Source organism: Pyxicephalus adspersus, chromosome 3 (assembly GCF_032062135.1).
Source record: "Pyxicephalus adspersus chromosome 3, UCB_Pads_2.0, whole genome shotgun sequence".
Lineage (NCBI taxonomy): Eukaryota > Metazoa > Chordata > Amphibia > Anura > Pyxicephalidae > Pyxicephalus > Pyxicephalus adspersus.
In genome coordinates, this window is record NC_092860.1 from 139,280,506 (window position 1) to 139,297,341 (window position 16,836).

Genomic DNA, 16,836 nt, shown 5'->3' on the forward strand with positions numbered 1-16,836 from the left:
GGAAGAATATCTACAACACCCAGAAGTCAGAAATTATGTCTGAGAGGTACAGTTAGGTCCATAAATACTTGGACAACTTTTTTCTAACTTTTGCTCTGTACATTACCACAAATAATTTTAAATGAAACAACTCAGATGCAGTTGAACTGCAGACTTTCAGCTTTATTTCAGTGGGTTGAACAAAAAGATTGCATAAAAATGTAAACTAACTAAAGCCTTTTTTGTACACAATCACTTTATTTCAGGGGCTCAAAAGTAATTGAGCAAATGACTCAAAGGCTATTTCATGAGCTGGTGTGGGTAATTCCTTTGTTATGTCATTATCAATTAAGCAGATAAAAGGCCTGGAGTTGATTTGAGGGGGGGGATTGCTTGTATTTGGAAGGTTTTGCTGTGAGCAGACAACATGCGGTCATAGGAGCTCTCCATGCAGGTGAAACAACCCGTCCTTAAGCTGCAAAAACAGAAAAAATCCATCCGAGGCAAACTCTACAGTTTGGTAAATCATGAGAAAGAAACAAAGCACTGGTGAACTCAGCAACACCAAAAGACCTGGACGTCCACGGAAGACAACAGTGGTGGATGATGGCAGAATCATTTCCATGATAAAGAGAAACCCCTTCACAACAGCCAACCAAGTGAACAACACTCCGAGAAGTAGGCGTATCGATATCCAAGTCTACCAAAAAGAGAAGACTGCATGAAAGTAAATACAGAGGGTGCACTGCAAGGTACAAGCCACTCATAAGCCTCAATAATAGAAAGGTTAGATTGGACTTTGTTCAAAATCAAAAAAGCCTGCACAGTTCTGGAAAAACATTTCATAATACAGATGGACAATGACCCAAAACATACAGCCAAAGCAACCCAGGAGAATATTAAAGCAAAGAAGTGGAATATTCTTGAATGGCCAAGTCAGTCACCTGAACCCAATTGAGCATGCATTTCACTTGTTGAAAATTAAACTTCGGACAGAAAGGCTGACAAACAAACAGCAACTGAAAGCCGCTGCAGTAAAGGCCTGGCAGAGCATTAAAAAGAAGGAAACCCAGCATCTGGTGATGTCCATGAGTTCAAGACTACAGGCTGTCATTGCCAAATGGTTTTCAACCAAGTATTAGAAATGAGCATTTTATTTTCAGCTTTTTAATTTGTCCAATTACATTTGGAGCCCCTGAAATGAAGTGATTGTGTTAAAAAAGGCTTTAGTTCCTCACATTTGTATGCAATCGTTTTGTTCACCCCACTGCAGCTGAAAGTCTGCAGTTCAACTGCATCTGAGCTGTTTCATTTAAAATAATTGTGGTAATGTACAGAACCAAAATTAGTTGTCTCTGTCCAAATATGTATGGACCTAACTGTATGTATGTAGTTTAAGCTTATAAGAAGCCAAGGTATGACCCAGCCTATTGGGCTCCTCCTAGAAGTAAAATATCACTCTTAGAAAAATTAATGAGGAATACTTAACATTTTTAACATTAGTTGCTGTCAGAGGTAAAATGAAGCTAGAAATAGGCGTTGTGTGGTATTTAGGCCATAGCTCTTAACAATACGCCATCAGGATAATGTCAGCTCACAAAGACCCTTTGTAACACTTCATATGTTGCCTAATGGTTACCCAATGATCAAGAATTTCCCCGTCATAATATAAAACCAAAACAAATCAGCAAGACTAAAACACAAAACATTCAGCCATATGCAAAATTCAATACTTTGGTGGGACCTGATGACTCGTTGAAATAAAGGATATAGTAAGCCATCAGATACAGCTGTCAGTAATGTATAAATGGACAGATCCATGCTCCAAGAAGTTTAGAACATTTGACTTATTATTGTCAGATCTATTCTTGCAGGAAGCCCCCCAAATAAACATGTCTACAGTATGGAAACAGTCTGCAACAATAAAAGACCCCAGCAGCCTATTGGGAGTTCTTCCATACTGTTCTGTGCAATGTGCTTGCTCTGTTTCTTAGCACTTCCATAGGAAGTTGCATCCTCTCGGCACCCCAAAGTTGTACCCTGCAGTAATGGATTTTCAATTGAGACGGGTAATGTATTTTGTAAGGTAAAGATTATTAGTTACATAATAAAGACAAAGGTGTTAGTAAATAGAGATTAGCAAACAAAAATATTGCAAGAAAGAGAGCAAACATAACACTGACTTCCATTTACCAAGCACCTGCTTTTCTTGAAACGTAGAGCTAATTCACACTGGCAGTGAGGTTGCGGTGCGTTTACAGCTTCCTTACACCAGGAAACGGTGCCATTGGGAAGAGGTAACATGTAGCCCCCTAGGGAATACATAGGGGGCAGTAGTGAGCAGTATATATAGATGCAGTAGCGGTGCAGACAATAGTTGTATAAGAACAGCTGCTGCCCCTAATCAAAAATGATATGAATTGCACCTTTCTTTAGATATGATTGGGTAGCATGGTGGCTCAGTGGTCAGCACTCTGGCCTTTGCAGCGCTGGGTCTCAGGTTCGAATCCCGGCCCGGGCACTATCTGCATGGAGTTTGCAGGTTCCCCCCGTGTCTGTGCGGGTTTCCTCCGGGTACTTCAGTTTCCTCTCACATTCCAAAAACATGCAGTTAGGTTAATTGGCTTTCCCCCCAAAAAACAATTGACCTTGGACTTTTTTAAAGACATATGACTGAGGTAGGGGCGTGAGATTGTGAGCCCCTTTGAGGGACAGCCAGTGACATGACTATGGACTTTGTACAGCGCTGTGTAATATGATGGCGCTATATAAACACTGTGTAATAATAAGAATAATTGCTGCTTTAGATTTCATTTTTAGGATTCCCTCCCCCTTTATTTTCACCCAGTAATCCTCCATAAAAACATACTTCCTATCCCTGAACCATGGTTGTCACCCAGATTTAACTACAAATATGTCTTCCTTTGTTTATGTCCATTACATGGGGGGTAAGAAGAGAAGTCATTTAAAAACACATAACTGTTTTATCTTTACGTTCAGCACTCAGGAATGACAAGAACAGGGCATTTCTGGTACCATCAGGTATTTTCCAACTAAAAAATGTAAGAATTATCAGAACAGATTGCCCCCCTTCATCACAATCACCATTTACACTGCTGGCCATAGCACTTAGAAAGTGGTATTCAGCCTGATCGCTGATGTTTCATAGTAAAGAACCAACAATGGAGGTCAGTAAAATTTGTTTTGGACACCCCATTCTCCTTTATTACAACAATCATCGCTTTTGAAATGTAAACTGCAATTGTACGGTACATCTATGGCTGTGCATTGCCCCCTTTTACAGCAGAATAAAACTAAAAAAAAAAATGGTGAGTACACTGGTTCACTGGCCCTGATTTATTAAAGCTTTCCAAGGCTGGAGAGGATATGCTTTTATCACTGAAGCTGAGTGATCCAGAAAACCTGGAATGAGTCTGGTCTAGGATTGATAACATTTGCTAACAAATAGCAAATGAATTCGAAGAAATACATTTCAGGTTTGCGGGATCACCCAGCTTCACTGATGAAAGTGTATCTTCTCCAGCCTTGGAGAGCTTTAATAAATCAGGTCCATTGTTGTACAAGGAAGAGGTGATGTCTCTTCTGTAATGGAATAAACATACCTGCCAGATCACAATATTTTCTAGAATGTAATGTTGGGTATCCCAGCATACCCCCGCTGCCAGGTATGAATCATGTATCACCCATGCGCAGGAGTTACACCATTCTGCAATAGCCAAAGCAATGGACAAAGCGCTGAAACCCTGCAAAGACCCGGGGAGAAGATGGCAGTGCCCATGACGGAGCAAGAGAAGTGCAAGTTCAAATAAAAATGATAATCAGGCAAGTAAGTTTGTTTTATTTGATCACCCTTCTGCAATAAAGCAGCGCTGTGTAATATGTTGGCGCTGTAGTGTACAATAGAAAATAAAAAGACGGGGTTTGCAGGCTTGGTTAAAGCAAAATGATGTATTAGAGACTTGAATTCATACAAATTATATACACAAACAAACTGGAAGTTTACCCTAGCCCATTCAACATCACGGGGTAGGGTTACCAGTACTATACAGAAATTCACTAGCAATTTAGGGTTCAACCATTGAGTCTTTTTTTTTTTTTTACCCGACGCCGTTTGCCCGTGTGGGCTTCCTCAGGGGTGTATAGACTCAACGCTAGCGAAGTTCTGTATAGTACTGGTAACCCTACCCTGTGATGTTGAATGGGCTAGGGTAAACTTCCAGTTTGTTTGTGTATATAATTTGTATGAATTCAAGTCTCTAATACATCATTTTGCTTCAACTAACCAAGGCCGCAAACCCCATCTTTTTCTTTTCTATTGTACACTATATTACAATATAGGGGTGACCCCCTTTACGTACATAACATCTATAGGAGTAGAGAGAAGCTTTTCCTCCTTTCATACCTATGTTGGCGCTATATAAATCCTGTTTATCAATAATAATATTAATAATAAAAAACAACCTGCCTGCTCACATTTTTTTAGTAGTTTTAATGGTGGCAATCAATTATTCCATTCAAGCGTATGGAGCTTCTCATCACCAATTTAACGTAATTACAGTACGGTGATTAATCACTGTCAGAGGAGGAAAAACGATTGCTTTTTATTACATCTGATATTATAAATGAGGCAATCAGGTAAAAAATGAATAGAGAAAACAGGTGCAATTTGTAATTTGACCACCACTGACCTTTAAAGATAACAGACTGTTGATCCAGGGAACGTCCGATTGCTCCAAGAATCAGGAAATATTTTTTCCCCCATTGGAGCAAATTGTACCAGGGTTTTTTTGCCTTCCTCTGGATCAACTATGTCTAAAGGGTTTATATCTGGGAAATGTTTATTTCTCTAGGGGTTGAACTTGATGGATTTATGTCCTAGGACAGAGGTCAGCAAACTTTTTTGGCCACTAGGCCATTTTAGGGGTGGGCAGGAGCACACTAGGCCGGACTCTCTTTCGAGTCCTTCCCAAATGGCTCCCTCTGTGCATACACAATGCATACGGAGGAGAGGGAATGTTCCCTATTTACCCCAACGGCGAAAGTGTTAACGCCAGCCGCGGTATATAGGAAAGGGAGCCACCACACGGAAGCTCAAGAGCCGCATGCAGCTCTGGAGACTCCGGCAGTGTGTTCACGTTCCGCCGCGGGTTGCCAGCCGGCATTAGGCCGGATCGGCCAGGGGGGCGTTAGGCCGGAACAAACTACCCGCTAGGCTTTATCTGGTCTAAAGGCTGGACCTGTCCTAGGGCCTATGCCAGTGTTTGTGTTCCCTGTTGGGTAGATCCACTTTCTCCATTTGTCCTGGTGACCTTTTTCACTGCTGGGGGTGATCTTCTTTGGTGACATTTCATTGTTGCAATGATTTTGCGTTGCCTTTCCAGGACAGGAAGTAAAAGGGAAATCTCCCCAATGTAACACAGACAGCATAAAAAAATACCAAGAGCGTTAACCTTTTCCTACCTTACCTGAAACTAGAAAAAACATTATGGGGACATTATCATGATTTCAATACACCATTCAACTATAGCAGCAATAGCACACAGAGCATGTGCAGACAACACATTCCAAGAGTTACATTCCATGTACACCGCTTAGGGCACTCAGCTCATTCCATGTCAGGTGAACTACAGCAGAAATACAAATGTTTCTAACATACGAGCAGTGTATTTGGGTTTTACTGGCATACATAGTCAGAGGACAGATTATTATTATTGTTTAAATAGCGCCAGCACATTACGCAGCGCTGTACATTAAATAGGGAGTCTTACTGACCCCATCCCCAATTCAGGGCACAGGGGGTCCCCAATGTATGTGCTAATAATGTGAAGCATACAGGATGTCAGTGCACATAGTAATACAGCCGAGTCTATTAGTGGAAGCAGAAGGATGGAAGATACGGAGTTATATACGGAGATTATCAGGGGCCCCTAAGTATGCACAATGTGAGTACTGACAGATCTGGACCCCCTATGTATTCCCATGTAAGCAGATTGCTGTATGTACAGTACCAGGAGGCAATGTAAGTACACACAGTGCAACATATCTACTGAAATCAGCATGATGGGATCACCCGTGTCAGGGCAAACACATGCTCCCTCACCCTACTAGAGAACCATTCCTCACCTGGGTGCTAAGCAAGCCCCTCGGGAAGGGTGCTGGGGAATTTATTGCCAGTGTGAAATAAGGGACCCCAGAAATTTGTCATCAGGGTTCAGAGTTGTTTTTTTCTGTGTCCTGGGGTATTTATTTCCAGGATCCTGGGTGCTCAAAGATTTTTGCCCTAAGCTATTTCTTTTTGGAGTGCTGGGGTATCTGTCACCAGGATCCTGGGGGCCCCTGTGAATTTCTTGCAAGGATCCTGGGGGCCCCTGTGTGATTCTTGCAAGGTTCCTGGGGGCCCCTGTGTGATTCTTGCAAGGTTCCTGGGGGCCGCAATGTAATTTTTGCAAGGTTCCCGGGGGTCCAGGGTATTTGTTGCCAGAATCATATAGATCCCAGGCTGTTTCTTTCTTGAGTCCTGGGGTATCTGTTACCAGGATTCAGGGGGAGCCCAGTGTATCTGTCACCAGAATTTTTTTATTTTTGGGGGGGGTCAGGGTATCTGTAATTAGGATCCTGGGGGCTCTTTGTATTTGTCACTAGCATCTTAGGAGGATCAGGATATTCTACACCAGGATCCTGGGGGGGCCTGTGTATTTGGTGCCAGGATCCAATAGGTCCCAAGCTATTTCTTTACCGAGTCCTGGGGTATCCATTACCAGGATCCTGGGGGCCCAGTGTATCTTTTACCAAAATTTGTCTGTTTTGTCACCAGGATCCAGGGGCCTGGTGTATTAGTTGCAGATACTGGAGATCCAGGGTCTCCAGGATGCTGGCGGTGCAGGGTATTTGTCACCAGGATCCTGGGGAGCCCAATGGTATATATTGCCGGGGCCCTTCTTGTCTGTCACCAGCTTATTGGAAAGAGCAATGCATCATGTCACCAAGCTCCGGTGTAATCGCTGCAAGGATCTTGGAGGTTACTGGACATTTATTGCCAGGATCCTCGGGGCACCTGAATATTTGTTGCATGGATCCAGGGGCCCCCACAGTATTTGTTACCAGGATCCTGGGGGCCCCAATTTAATTGTTGCAGGGATCCAGGGGCCCCAATATATTTGTCCCCAGGATCCTGGGGGCCCCTGGTTGCCATGTATCAGCCCATCAGGCTGAGCAGTGTGAATGGTCAGGGCAATGTGTAGTGGGGCCCCTGTGTATGCTCAGTGATGGTGCTGGGGCCCCAGAATACATGAACTCTAATGTATATACAGTCTGGGCCCCGGGTCCATGTTAGGGCCCCCAGTGAATTGCCAGAGGCAGCCAGTGTGTATTAGTGACACTACAAGCCCCAGCAGTCCCCGTAGTCAGAACGCAGCATGCAGGCACCTGCGCTGCCTCAGGATGGCGCTGTACTCACGCTCGGGGTAGCGGCTCCTCAGGTACGGTCGGTCCCTGCTGCTGTTGCTGAAAAGATTTCAGGGACTCGAAGGCTCTCATTAGTTTCTCCATGGTTGCCATGTTCCCTGAGCGGGAATCTCCTCACTCCTTCACCGCCATCATTCTCCGCCGGTACCGGGAGAATCACTGACAGCTACGGCCTAACCCGCTCCTCCGGCCACAGCCAATAGGGAGCGCTGCAATCGGCAGACGGACAGAAACACGGACCAATCTGGGCGCAGGGTCAGGTGACATAAATTATTATCATTACTAATATTATCATTATTAGTATTAATGTTATCATTACTATTATTAATATTATTATTAATAAACAGGATTTATATAGTGCCAACATTTAACACAGCGTTGTACATTAAATGACGGACAGATACAGCCTTGATACAGGATCCTGTCCAGAAGAGCTTACAATCTAAGAGGTGGGGGGGAGTAGATGGGAACACTAAGGTTTAGAGGAGAGGGTGTGGGGAACGCTGCAGGTTATCAGAGAGCACATGGGATATCATGGTGAATATAGGACGGAGGGTACACTTGGAGTTATAACAAAATACGCTGGAGAGCACATGGGGTACCTTGGGCTATTTAGGAGGGAGCATAGCATTAGGGGTTATAGGCAAGGACATGGGTACAATGTGAATTATAGGGGTACAAGTTAACTTTTAAAGCAGGGGAAATAGCATACAGAGTTATAGGGGCGGACACGTAGATTTCTGAGTGTTTTGGGTAAGGAAGTGGGAATCATTGAGGGTTACACGAGAGGATATGGGGAGCACTGAGAGTTAAAAGAGAGGACTAGGCATTATAAGAAAGGACACGAGGAGCACTGAGAGTTATAGGAAAGGACATGGGGAGTACTGAGGGTTATAAGAGAGGCCATTGGGAGCACTGAGGGTTATAAGAGAGGACATGGGGAGCACTGAGGGTTATAAGAGAGGACATGGGGAGCACTGAGGGTTATAGAAGAGGACATGGGGAGTACTGAGGGTTATAAGAGAGGCCATGGGGAGCACTGAGGGTTATAAGAGAGGACATGGGGAGCACTGAGGGTTATAAGAGAGGACATGGGGAGCACTGAGGGTTATAGGAGAGGACATGGGGAGTACTGAGGGTTATAAGAGAGGACATGGGGAGCACGAGAGGACATGGGGAGCACTGAGGATTATAGGAGAGGACATGAGGAGCACTGAGAGTTATAAGAGAGGACATGGGGAACACTGAGGGTTATAGGAGAGGACATGGGGAGCACTGAGGGTTATAGGAGAGGCCATGGGGAAGCACTGAGGATTATAGGAGAGTATATGGGGAGTACTGAGGGTTATAAAAGAGGACATGGGGAGCACTGAGAGTTATAAGAGAGGACATGGGGAACACTGAGGGTTATAGGAGAGGACATGGGGAGCACTGAGGGTTATAAGAGAGGCCATGGGGAAGCACTGAGGATTATAGGAGAGGATATGGGGAGTACTGAGGGTTATGAGAGAGGATATGGGGAGCACTGCGGGTTATAGGAGAGGACATGGGGAGCACAGAGTTACTGGAGAAGACTAGGAGAGCATGTGGAGGGTACTGAGGGTTATAGGACAACACATGAGATATTCTGCTAAGTATAATTATTTGGGACATAGAGTACACCAGGGGTTATAGAGGAGGGGACACAGGGTATATTAAAGGTTATAAGAGAGGACATGGGGAGCACTGAGGGTTACAGGAGAAGACACGGAAAGGACTAAGAATTATAAAGGAGCATGTGGAGCGTACTGAGGGTTATAGAAGAAAACATGGAGAGCACATGGAATATCCTGCTGAGTATCATTATCGGGGACATGGAGTACACTTGGGGTTATAGAGAAAAGGACACTGGGTACAATGAAGGTTATAAGAGAGGACATGGGGAGCACTGGGGGTTACGGTAGAAGACATGGCGAGGACTGGGAATTATAGAAGAGGACATGGAAAGCATATAGAATATCCTACTGGGTATCATTTTTAGGGTCATGGAGTACACCAGGGGTTATAAGGAGGACATGGGGTACACTGAGGGTTATAGAAAGAGGGCACTAAAAATACATGGGGGGTACTGTGGGTTATAAGGGAGGATATAGTGGACACACCGGGTTTTAGCAGAGTGGATAGGAATATTACAATTTAGAGGAGACGATTTTTACCAACATTACATGGTAGCCTGTGGCTTATAGAGCGACATGGAATACACTCTACATTTGGGGTTATAGGATAGGACATGGACACTTAAAGTAAACTTTGAGGTTTACTGCAAGGGTGATGGTACCCCAGATATTTGTTATCAGGCTTTTAAGGGCCCCTGGGTCATTTTTATCAGGTCTTAGGGGGACCTGGGGTATTTATTGCCAGGATGCAGGGGGTGCTAAGGTATTTGTCACTATTTATTAAGCTATTTCTTTCTTAATATCTGTTGCAATGATCCTAGGGGGCCCAGTGTATTTGTCACCAGCATCTTAGGGATCAGGGTATTTGTCAACTAGGGGATTTGCGATGTACTCCATGTCCTCTCCTCTAACCACAGTTTACCCCATCTGTTCTCCTTGTCCTCCTTATATCTCAGTATATCTTATGTCCCCGAGGATCCTGGTGACAAATACTCTTGTATCTCCGTGATACTGGTGACAAATACACTAAGCAGAAATGGATGCACATCATAGGAAAGGCGACCTGCAAAGGACTGGTGTCAGTGATGACCGTGCCAGTGAAGAAGGAAGTCGGTATGAAAGGAAAGAAGGGCTGTAGGGGTGGGAGTACTATTCTCTCCAGCACTGCCCATCATTTTCCCTTTCTTAAATGGATGTCACTTTTAAACAAACTCCCCAGGAGCAGCTCTGTAGACTGCATATGTTGGCGCTATAAGCTCCTGGATTCACCCTTTGTTTTATCTACCTGTGTCTTTTTGAAGTGCCAGGAGCTGCTCGGTAGTGAGCTATTGTAGGTGTGCTGCCAGGAGACAATCTGTGAAAGGAAAGGGAGACAATCTGTGAAGGGAATCCGTAAAAGTGCAATGCCAGGAGGTAAGCTGTGAGCAGGGAAGATGTGGTGCCAGGCCGTGAGCTATGGCAGGTTGCTGGCAGGTGGTGAACGAAGGTGACACCAAGAAGTTAGCTGCAGGGCAAATACAAGTTCATAGATTGTTGGGGCAGAAATGACCCTCCAATGGCAAAACAGAAGTGATTTACTTATTATGATATTAAATATTCAATTGTGAGGCGTTCTAAAAAAAAACTTTTTAATGTCTATGTTTAGTTCTGTAAGTCTGTGTGTTTTATGAAGTTTCTGTCCTCTTACATTTCTTTTTTCTCTTACATCCAGATGGACCACATACTGTAACATAAAGGAACATATTATTTCTGCAGAAGAAGACAATTGTTAAACTGATTTCTTCAGAATTTCCAATTACAATCTACATTCAGCACTTCTAAGTGTAAATTGATCCGATCTTTTTACATGTGAGGCTGTTCTCCTTATTCCTCATCTTCCATCATCTATCTCATAAAGGAGCAAAGTCCCTATGCTGTATATGTGGGTAATGTTTTGGAAGTAGGTGTACAGGTAGGGCACATTTGAGCACTCAGAGTATTGAGAGACTGTATTCATGTAGGAAATCAGTGTACCATTAAATGGTCTGTATAATGTAAATAATTATTATAAAATATTAAACTCTTTATATGGAATTTACAGATCACTTTCAAACAATTATACCAAATAATAGGGAATTGCAAGAGTGGGACATAGAAAGTTATCATACATAGTCTAAGTTAGTATTCCCAGATGCTTGGAATGTTCCACAAAATATTCCACCATATTCCATGATCAGAAGCTGAAGGGAAAGAATTATTGATAATATTTCCCAATTTAAAAAAAAAAAAAACTTAAAACCGTACCTTAACTCAGAAATTTCACTTTACAATAAAGGCTAAACGACCCTCCTGGGATTCCTTCGTCACGCATCCCGGGAGGCTTTTAGGTGCTCCTTCTGCGCATGTCCGAGCATCTCAGGCATGTGCAGAAGGAGCCTTTTTGTGAAAAGAGAAAAATGTGCTGATCTCACTACGCATGCAGTTTTTCTCCCAACCTACGTCACCCGATCTCGCACCTGCGTCAAGTGACGTAGGAAGAAGAGGCGAAGATGGCACCTGCTCGGAGACAGATGCTGGGACGACGCGGGACCCAATGAAAGAACCCCCTGTATGGATCAGACTGTCCTGTGGGATTGAAAGTAAGTGAATTTTTTTGTTTTAAGCACTTTTAAGTTTAGTTTCTTTTTAAGAGAAAAAAGTGATTTGGGGAGTAATACAAGAATAAAGCTTTAAAATAGCAAAATAATAATAAAATTCTTTTTAGAATATTGTCTTAGAAAGTAAAGCAGTAATTTTCAGGAGAGGTAAAGAAGATTAACTCACAAAGTGAAGTAAATCATACACTGTTAGGATTACTTATAGGATTCATGTCAATATAAAAAAAAAAATCTTGAACCAATAAAGATCAAGGCAGGTGATTAAAAGCCAGCCAAGTTTTATTCCCCATAGATTTTATAATGATCCAGAAAGACATCAGGAGATTCTGCTTCATAATAGTTTTATCCCTGTTCAAGCAGCAAAACGCGTAGCAAGGCAGAAACCTTGATGAAATTACTTTTGCCAGCCATGCAAAGCCAAGTAGGTGCTTTTGTGCTGATGTGGTGTTCACAATTTATTACCATGAGTGCCAGTGATTGTTTTATTACCATTTTCTTAATAATGTCTTATTTCTCTAAAGATTTATCTTAAGTATGAAATCCATAGGGTGCAGAGGTGACCTTGGAGAATTTGACACGCCTATAATAAAGGTGTTTATATTTGAATACGTACAATTGAATGCACATAGACCCCCTTAAAGAGGGGTTGATAGTATATAAAATATAGATGATTTATGTATTATTTGGCAAAGTAGTTAACCTTTCTAACATTTTAAGGTTATTTAGGACCTATCAATGCTAATGATTAAAAAAAGTTTAAACTTAGCAGTTTCGTATACATTGGAGACCTGGAGAGGTTAGTTAAAAAATATGAGATGCACACTCAATCCTATTTGAAAGGAACAGACTCGAATACTCACATTCAACTCTCATTTATCTGATTGTAAAATATACCCAAATACACTTTAGATCAGTGTTTCTCAACTACGGTTCTTTGGAACCCGAGAGTTCCTCTGGAGGTTGCTAGAGATTCCTTGACAATGAGCAATTTCTGATTCTCTGTTCAATCACCACTGACACCACAGATATTTATGGATATCTGTAAAAGTGGCCAGCAATGTAAGAGGCATTCTTCTCACTGACCACTAAGCCAATGTACTGTGGGCTGTGGATGTAGTGAAAATAGAAGGGGTTTTCTGAAAATCCTGGATGCAAGAATTGTAGGTATGATGGGAGATTTATCTAAAAAGAAATTCAGGAGGTTTTAAAACCAAACAAAGATATGGTGTCTGATCTGTTTTGACTGGTGGTAGTTCACCCACATTGTAAGTTTTAACCTTGCTGTGAATTACATTTTTTAAATTATATATACTGTTTTTTAGTGCATTACAAATTTTATCCTTTTATCCTGAAGCAACTTGTTACATTGTGACCAAGAGTTCCAGAAGTGCTAGATGTACTGTGGTTCTTAGGAGGGGTTGAGATCCACTCTGAAATGCATTTTAACTATATTAGGAGATTCAAACTTCTTTTACTTGAGTTTAGTGGAGGGACAACCTGGTATTAATTGTGTGGGCTTCCGTCACCAAGCTGATATTGCCATGCCTTACCGGGTAAGAGATCCTGATTGCAGAGGGTTTTCTGTTCTGTATACAGACAGAACTATTCAAAATCACATGACCTTGCTGATGATTGAGATTGATATATATATATATATATATATATATATATATATATATATATCATCTTTTGTACACCATTTGTTGTTTGTTCCTGCAATTGTTACCAATTTACCCCTTTTACAATGAATGTAATACCGTACATACATTATCGTTGATGCTCAAAGATCTGATAGAGAGGTCTATTTATAAAAAAAAAGGGAACCTGACATTCCCTTAAATATTCACTGGTGAAAATCAATTACTGCCACTGAAACACATTCTTCAATCTTGAACACAAGGGAATGTCTGATTTCCTGTTTTAAAAATACCCTTGGGGGTGCTTTGTATTTTTGTTTTTTAGTATGGCCATACCTATTAGGGGGTCTTGCAGTTCAAGGCAGCCATGGAGGTTTTTTAAAGTAGATGCACAGGTTTTAAAAATGTTTGCAGTAAAATGAAGCTGCTCCTAAAGAAGCAAAGGAAAAACTCTGACCTCACTTTAATTTCACACTGACAAAAAATATAAACAAAAGTAGGTGGAAAGTTTTAGTAGTACTTTCGTAGTAGGAGTAGTTACTATGAATATGACAGCATGCAAAGACTTTTTGGCCAGATTTTCTCAGCTAAGGTTTCTCTAAAGCAGTGTTTCCTTAATTGAACACGTGGGAAACTTTGAAATAACTTTTGGGTCTCCGAGAACCCCTTCGGTAATTACTATATCCACAGCTCACAGTATATTAGCCTGGTGGTCAGAAGAATGAATGCATCTCACATTGCTGGGCAGTGGCAACACTTACAGATAGCCAGAAAAAAATCATTGATATCACCTAAACTGACCTAAGAGGCCCAAACTCAAGGAACCCCTAGAAACCTCTGGAGGAACCCTGGTGTTCCACAGAAAGCTGGTTGAAAAACACTGCTTTAAAGGTAGCTAGGAATCCCCAGATCAGTGGGAGATTTGTCTCCTACCTACACTACCCACCAGCCTCAGACGGTAATTTTCCTCAGATGTTGTAAGGGGTCAATTCACTGACTGCCAGTATGGAGGCCACCATTTCTGCCTACTATTTGCCTGGCTAGCATGCACATTTACTGACTTGGCACAGGAGTACTGACCAGGAGCTCTAAGGCAGTGGTCTGGGAGAACAAAATTAAAAATTGTATTGCATTTTGGATATGAATGTTATGTCCTTGCCAGGTTCTACATATTTTTTGTTTTTGTGTCTGCAGAATGAGTCAGAATAGTGACTCCAACCCTTTAATCTCAAGCAATGTTATTTGAAATGAAAAAGGAAAAACTGTTTTTCTTATGTTTACTCTTTCTTAGCCCCATTGCTCCAATCTGTATGAAATGTCTGTAGGAAAAATTATCCAAATTCATACCTCCCAGACTTCTGAGATGCACCTTTTGTACAAAATTTGTAGATCAGTACACCCCTGCTATGCCAAAAGTTATATGAGATAAAAAGAACGAAAATAGGGTAAAATGATCAGTTAAACCAACATTTACAGAGGGAGTTGGCTCCAAACAAAGGGTAGTTAGGAGCCAAGTCAAAACTATTATTTTTTAACCTTTCCTAATTCAAAAAAAGGAGACTTGTGTTGCAGAAGCTTGGCCATCATTCTGAATTTCACTAACCCACAATGGCTTTACTAATCTATATGCTTGTTCTGGATGAATAAGAGTGTCTCAGAAGGCCCTTAAAGCCGAGACAGCCAAAAAGTTAGCAACAGGTGCTCTATAGGTAAGGGGAGGGTTGATAAGAGGTAATGTGGTGGACATATACCTTTTGTTGAAAAAAAAAATATTGATGAGAAATACACTTCATGCCTATTACTAATAAATGATCTTGAAATACAATAACAAGCACAGCTGAAAAAACTCATCCAGTTTAGTGCACTGACCGCCTGGGTCTGGGAGGATGACCTATTGTTATTGTGCTGCGCTTTGTTCTGGCAGCTAAGCCAAAATGTTATTCCTGTTTACCAGGATGAGCAGGAAAGTCAAATGATGAAAGCTTGCATCTGTGTGTGTCTTTTCAAATGTCCTCCATTTGTACCTCATAGTAATCCTGGATGTCACCCAGCTATTCCCTACCACTCAGTTGAGGCACCCAATACAGAGAACCATATTAGAATAGGTTTCCTACCCAAGGACAGTTTATGGAAAGGAAATAATAATGAGGGGTTATCTCTTCTGGTAGCACCTAAAATTTGCTTTTTGGGAGATTAAAGAATCTTTCTGAAAAATGTATTTTTAGTGCCTCTACTTAGAACGGCATTGGGTTTGCACGTGGTATTTTGTACTAGGAATTCCTTAGTTAACTTTGTAGCATGTAATAAATGCAGATAACAGTCCTTAAATGTAATTACATTTTTTTAAATGTAGAATGTAAAGGTTTCCCATAGTTTCTTTTTTCTAGAGCAATGCAGACACAAAACAGGAGGTTATTCTGTGTTTTCCAGCACTGGGGTCTGTCATTCCAGGTTTGGTGAGAGCACACACCAGGACCTCTCCCCAGGAGGGGTTACCAAAGACACCCTTCCACAACAATTCTTTTTTGTTTTCTAAAAGCCTGATAGAACCCATCGACAATCATACCAGAGGTTAGCCAGCAGACTAAACACACAGCTCTGCATGTCTACTCCGTCATAGAACTCTGGAGCTACTCAACGGAGTCTGGCAGGTGATGTAAAACATCCCTCAACACAAGGTTCTACGAGACCTTTATAAGAGAATATACAATAACACAGTAATTTAATTTAGCAATCAAAGCTATACAATGGTAGTTTGGATCATCTGCAAAGAGATGGGGTTGGAGTAAAATGTGGTGGAAAAATCTCAATCAATTTCCTTTTGAAAAACTGCATGGCTTTTTTTGGCTTTTACATTTCACCTTTAAATAACATGTTCTTTTCCTCTACTAATGCATTACCTCTCACACAACTTTAAAAATATTTTTTTTTAAACAAATGACCCCCAAGGATAATTTCTCTAATAGGATCCCCTGACTGCTTGTGTTTACTTGTATTATCATAACAGAATGTATGTGTAATTTGCCACCCATCACCTTGCATCCCCTATAGCCATTAGAATAGATGAAAACAAAAGACAAAATAAAACTGGATCCAAACTCTTACAACTTGGCAATTATAGCAGATGGGTATGCACTCCTAAGGGGATGTTGCCTGTTGTCTTCAATGTTACAATACTGATGACATTCAATCCAGTTCAAAGTATGATTTCTTAGATGTCAGCCCCCTTTCTTTTCTCGGTCATAATGAAGGTGAACATGGTCAAAACTATAAATATAATCCTGTAATGATGAAGGAATTGGGTGCACTTGCTCCTTCTGAGTAACCACAACCAACTATTTTGTGTGTGTGTGTGTCAAACTCACATTTTTAGAATGCTAACATCGCTGGTCGGGCAATTTGGCTGTAGAAATGTTTGTAACAACGGAAAAAATAAAACATAAA

At 41.6% G+C, this 16,836-nt stretch overlaps 1 protein-coding gene across 1 annotated transcript in view; it reads right to left on the bottom strand.

The window, feature by feature from the left end:
- HTT (huntingtin) overlaps window positions 1–7,664 on the bottom strand; it is a 99,758-nt gene extending 92,094 nt beyond the window's left edge. Inside the window, exon 1 of the mRNA XM_072406890.1 lies at window positions 7,457–7,664. Within this exon, the coding sequence (XP_072262991.1) occupies window positions 7,457–7,557 (101 nt within the window). The 5' untranslated portion in view covers window positions 7,558–7,664. The remainder of the gene's footprint in view (window positions 1–7,456) is intronic.
- Between the last annotated feature and the right edge of the window lie 9,172 nt (window positions 7,665–16,836).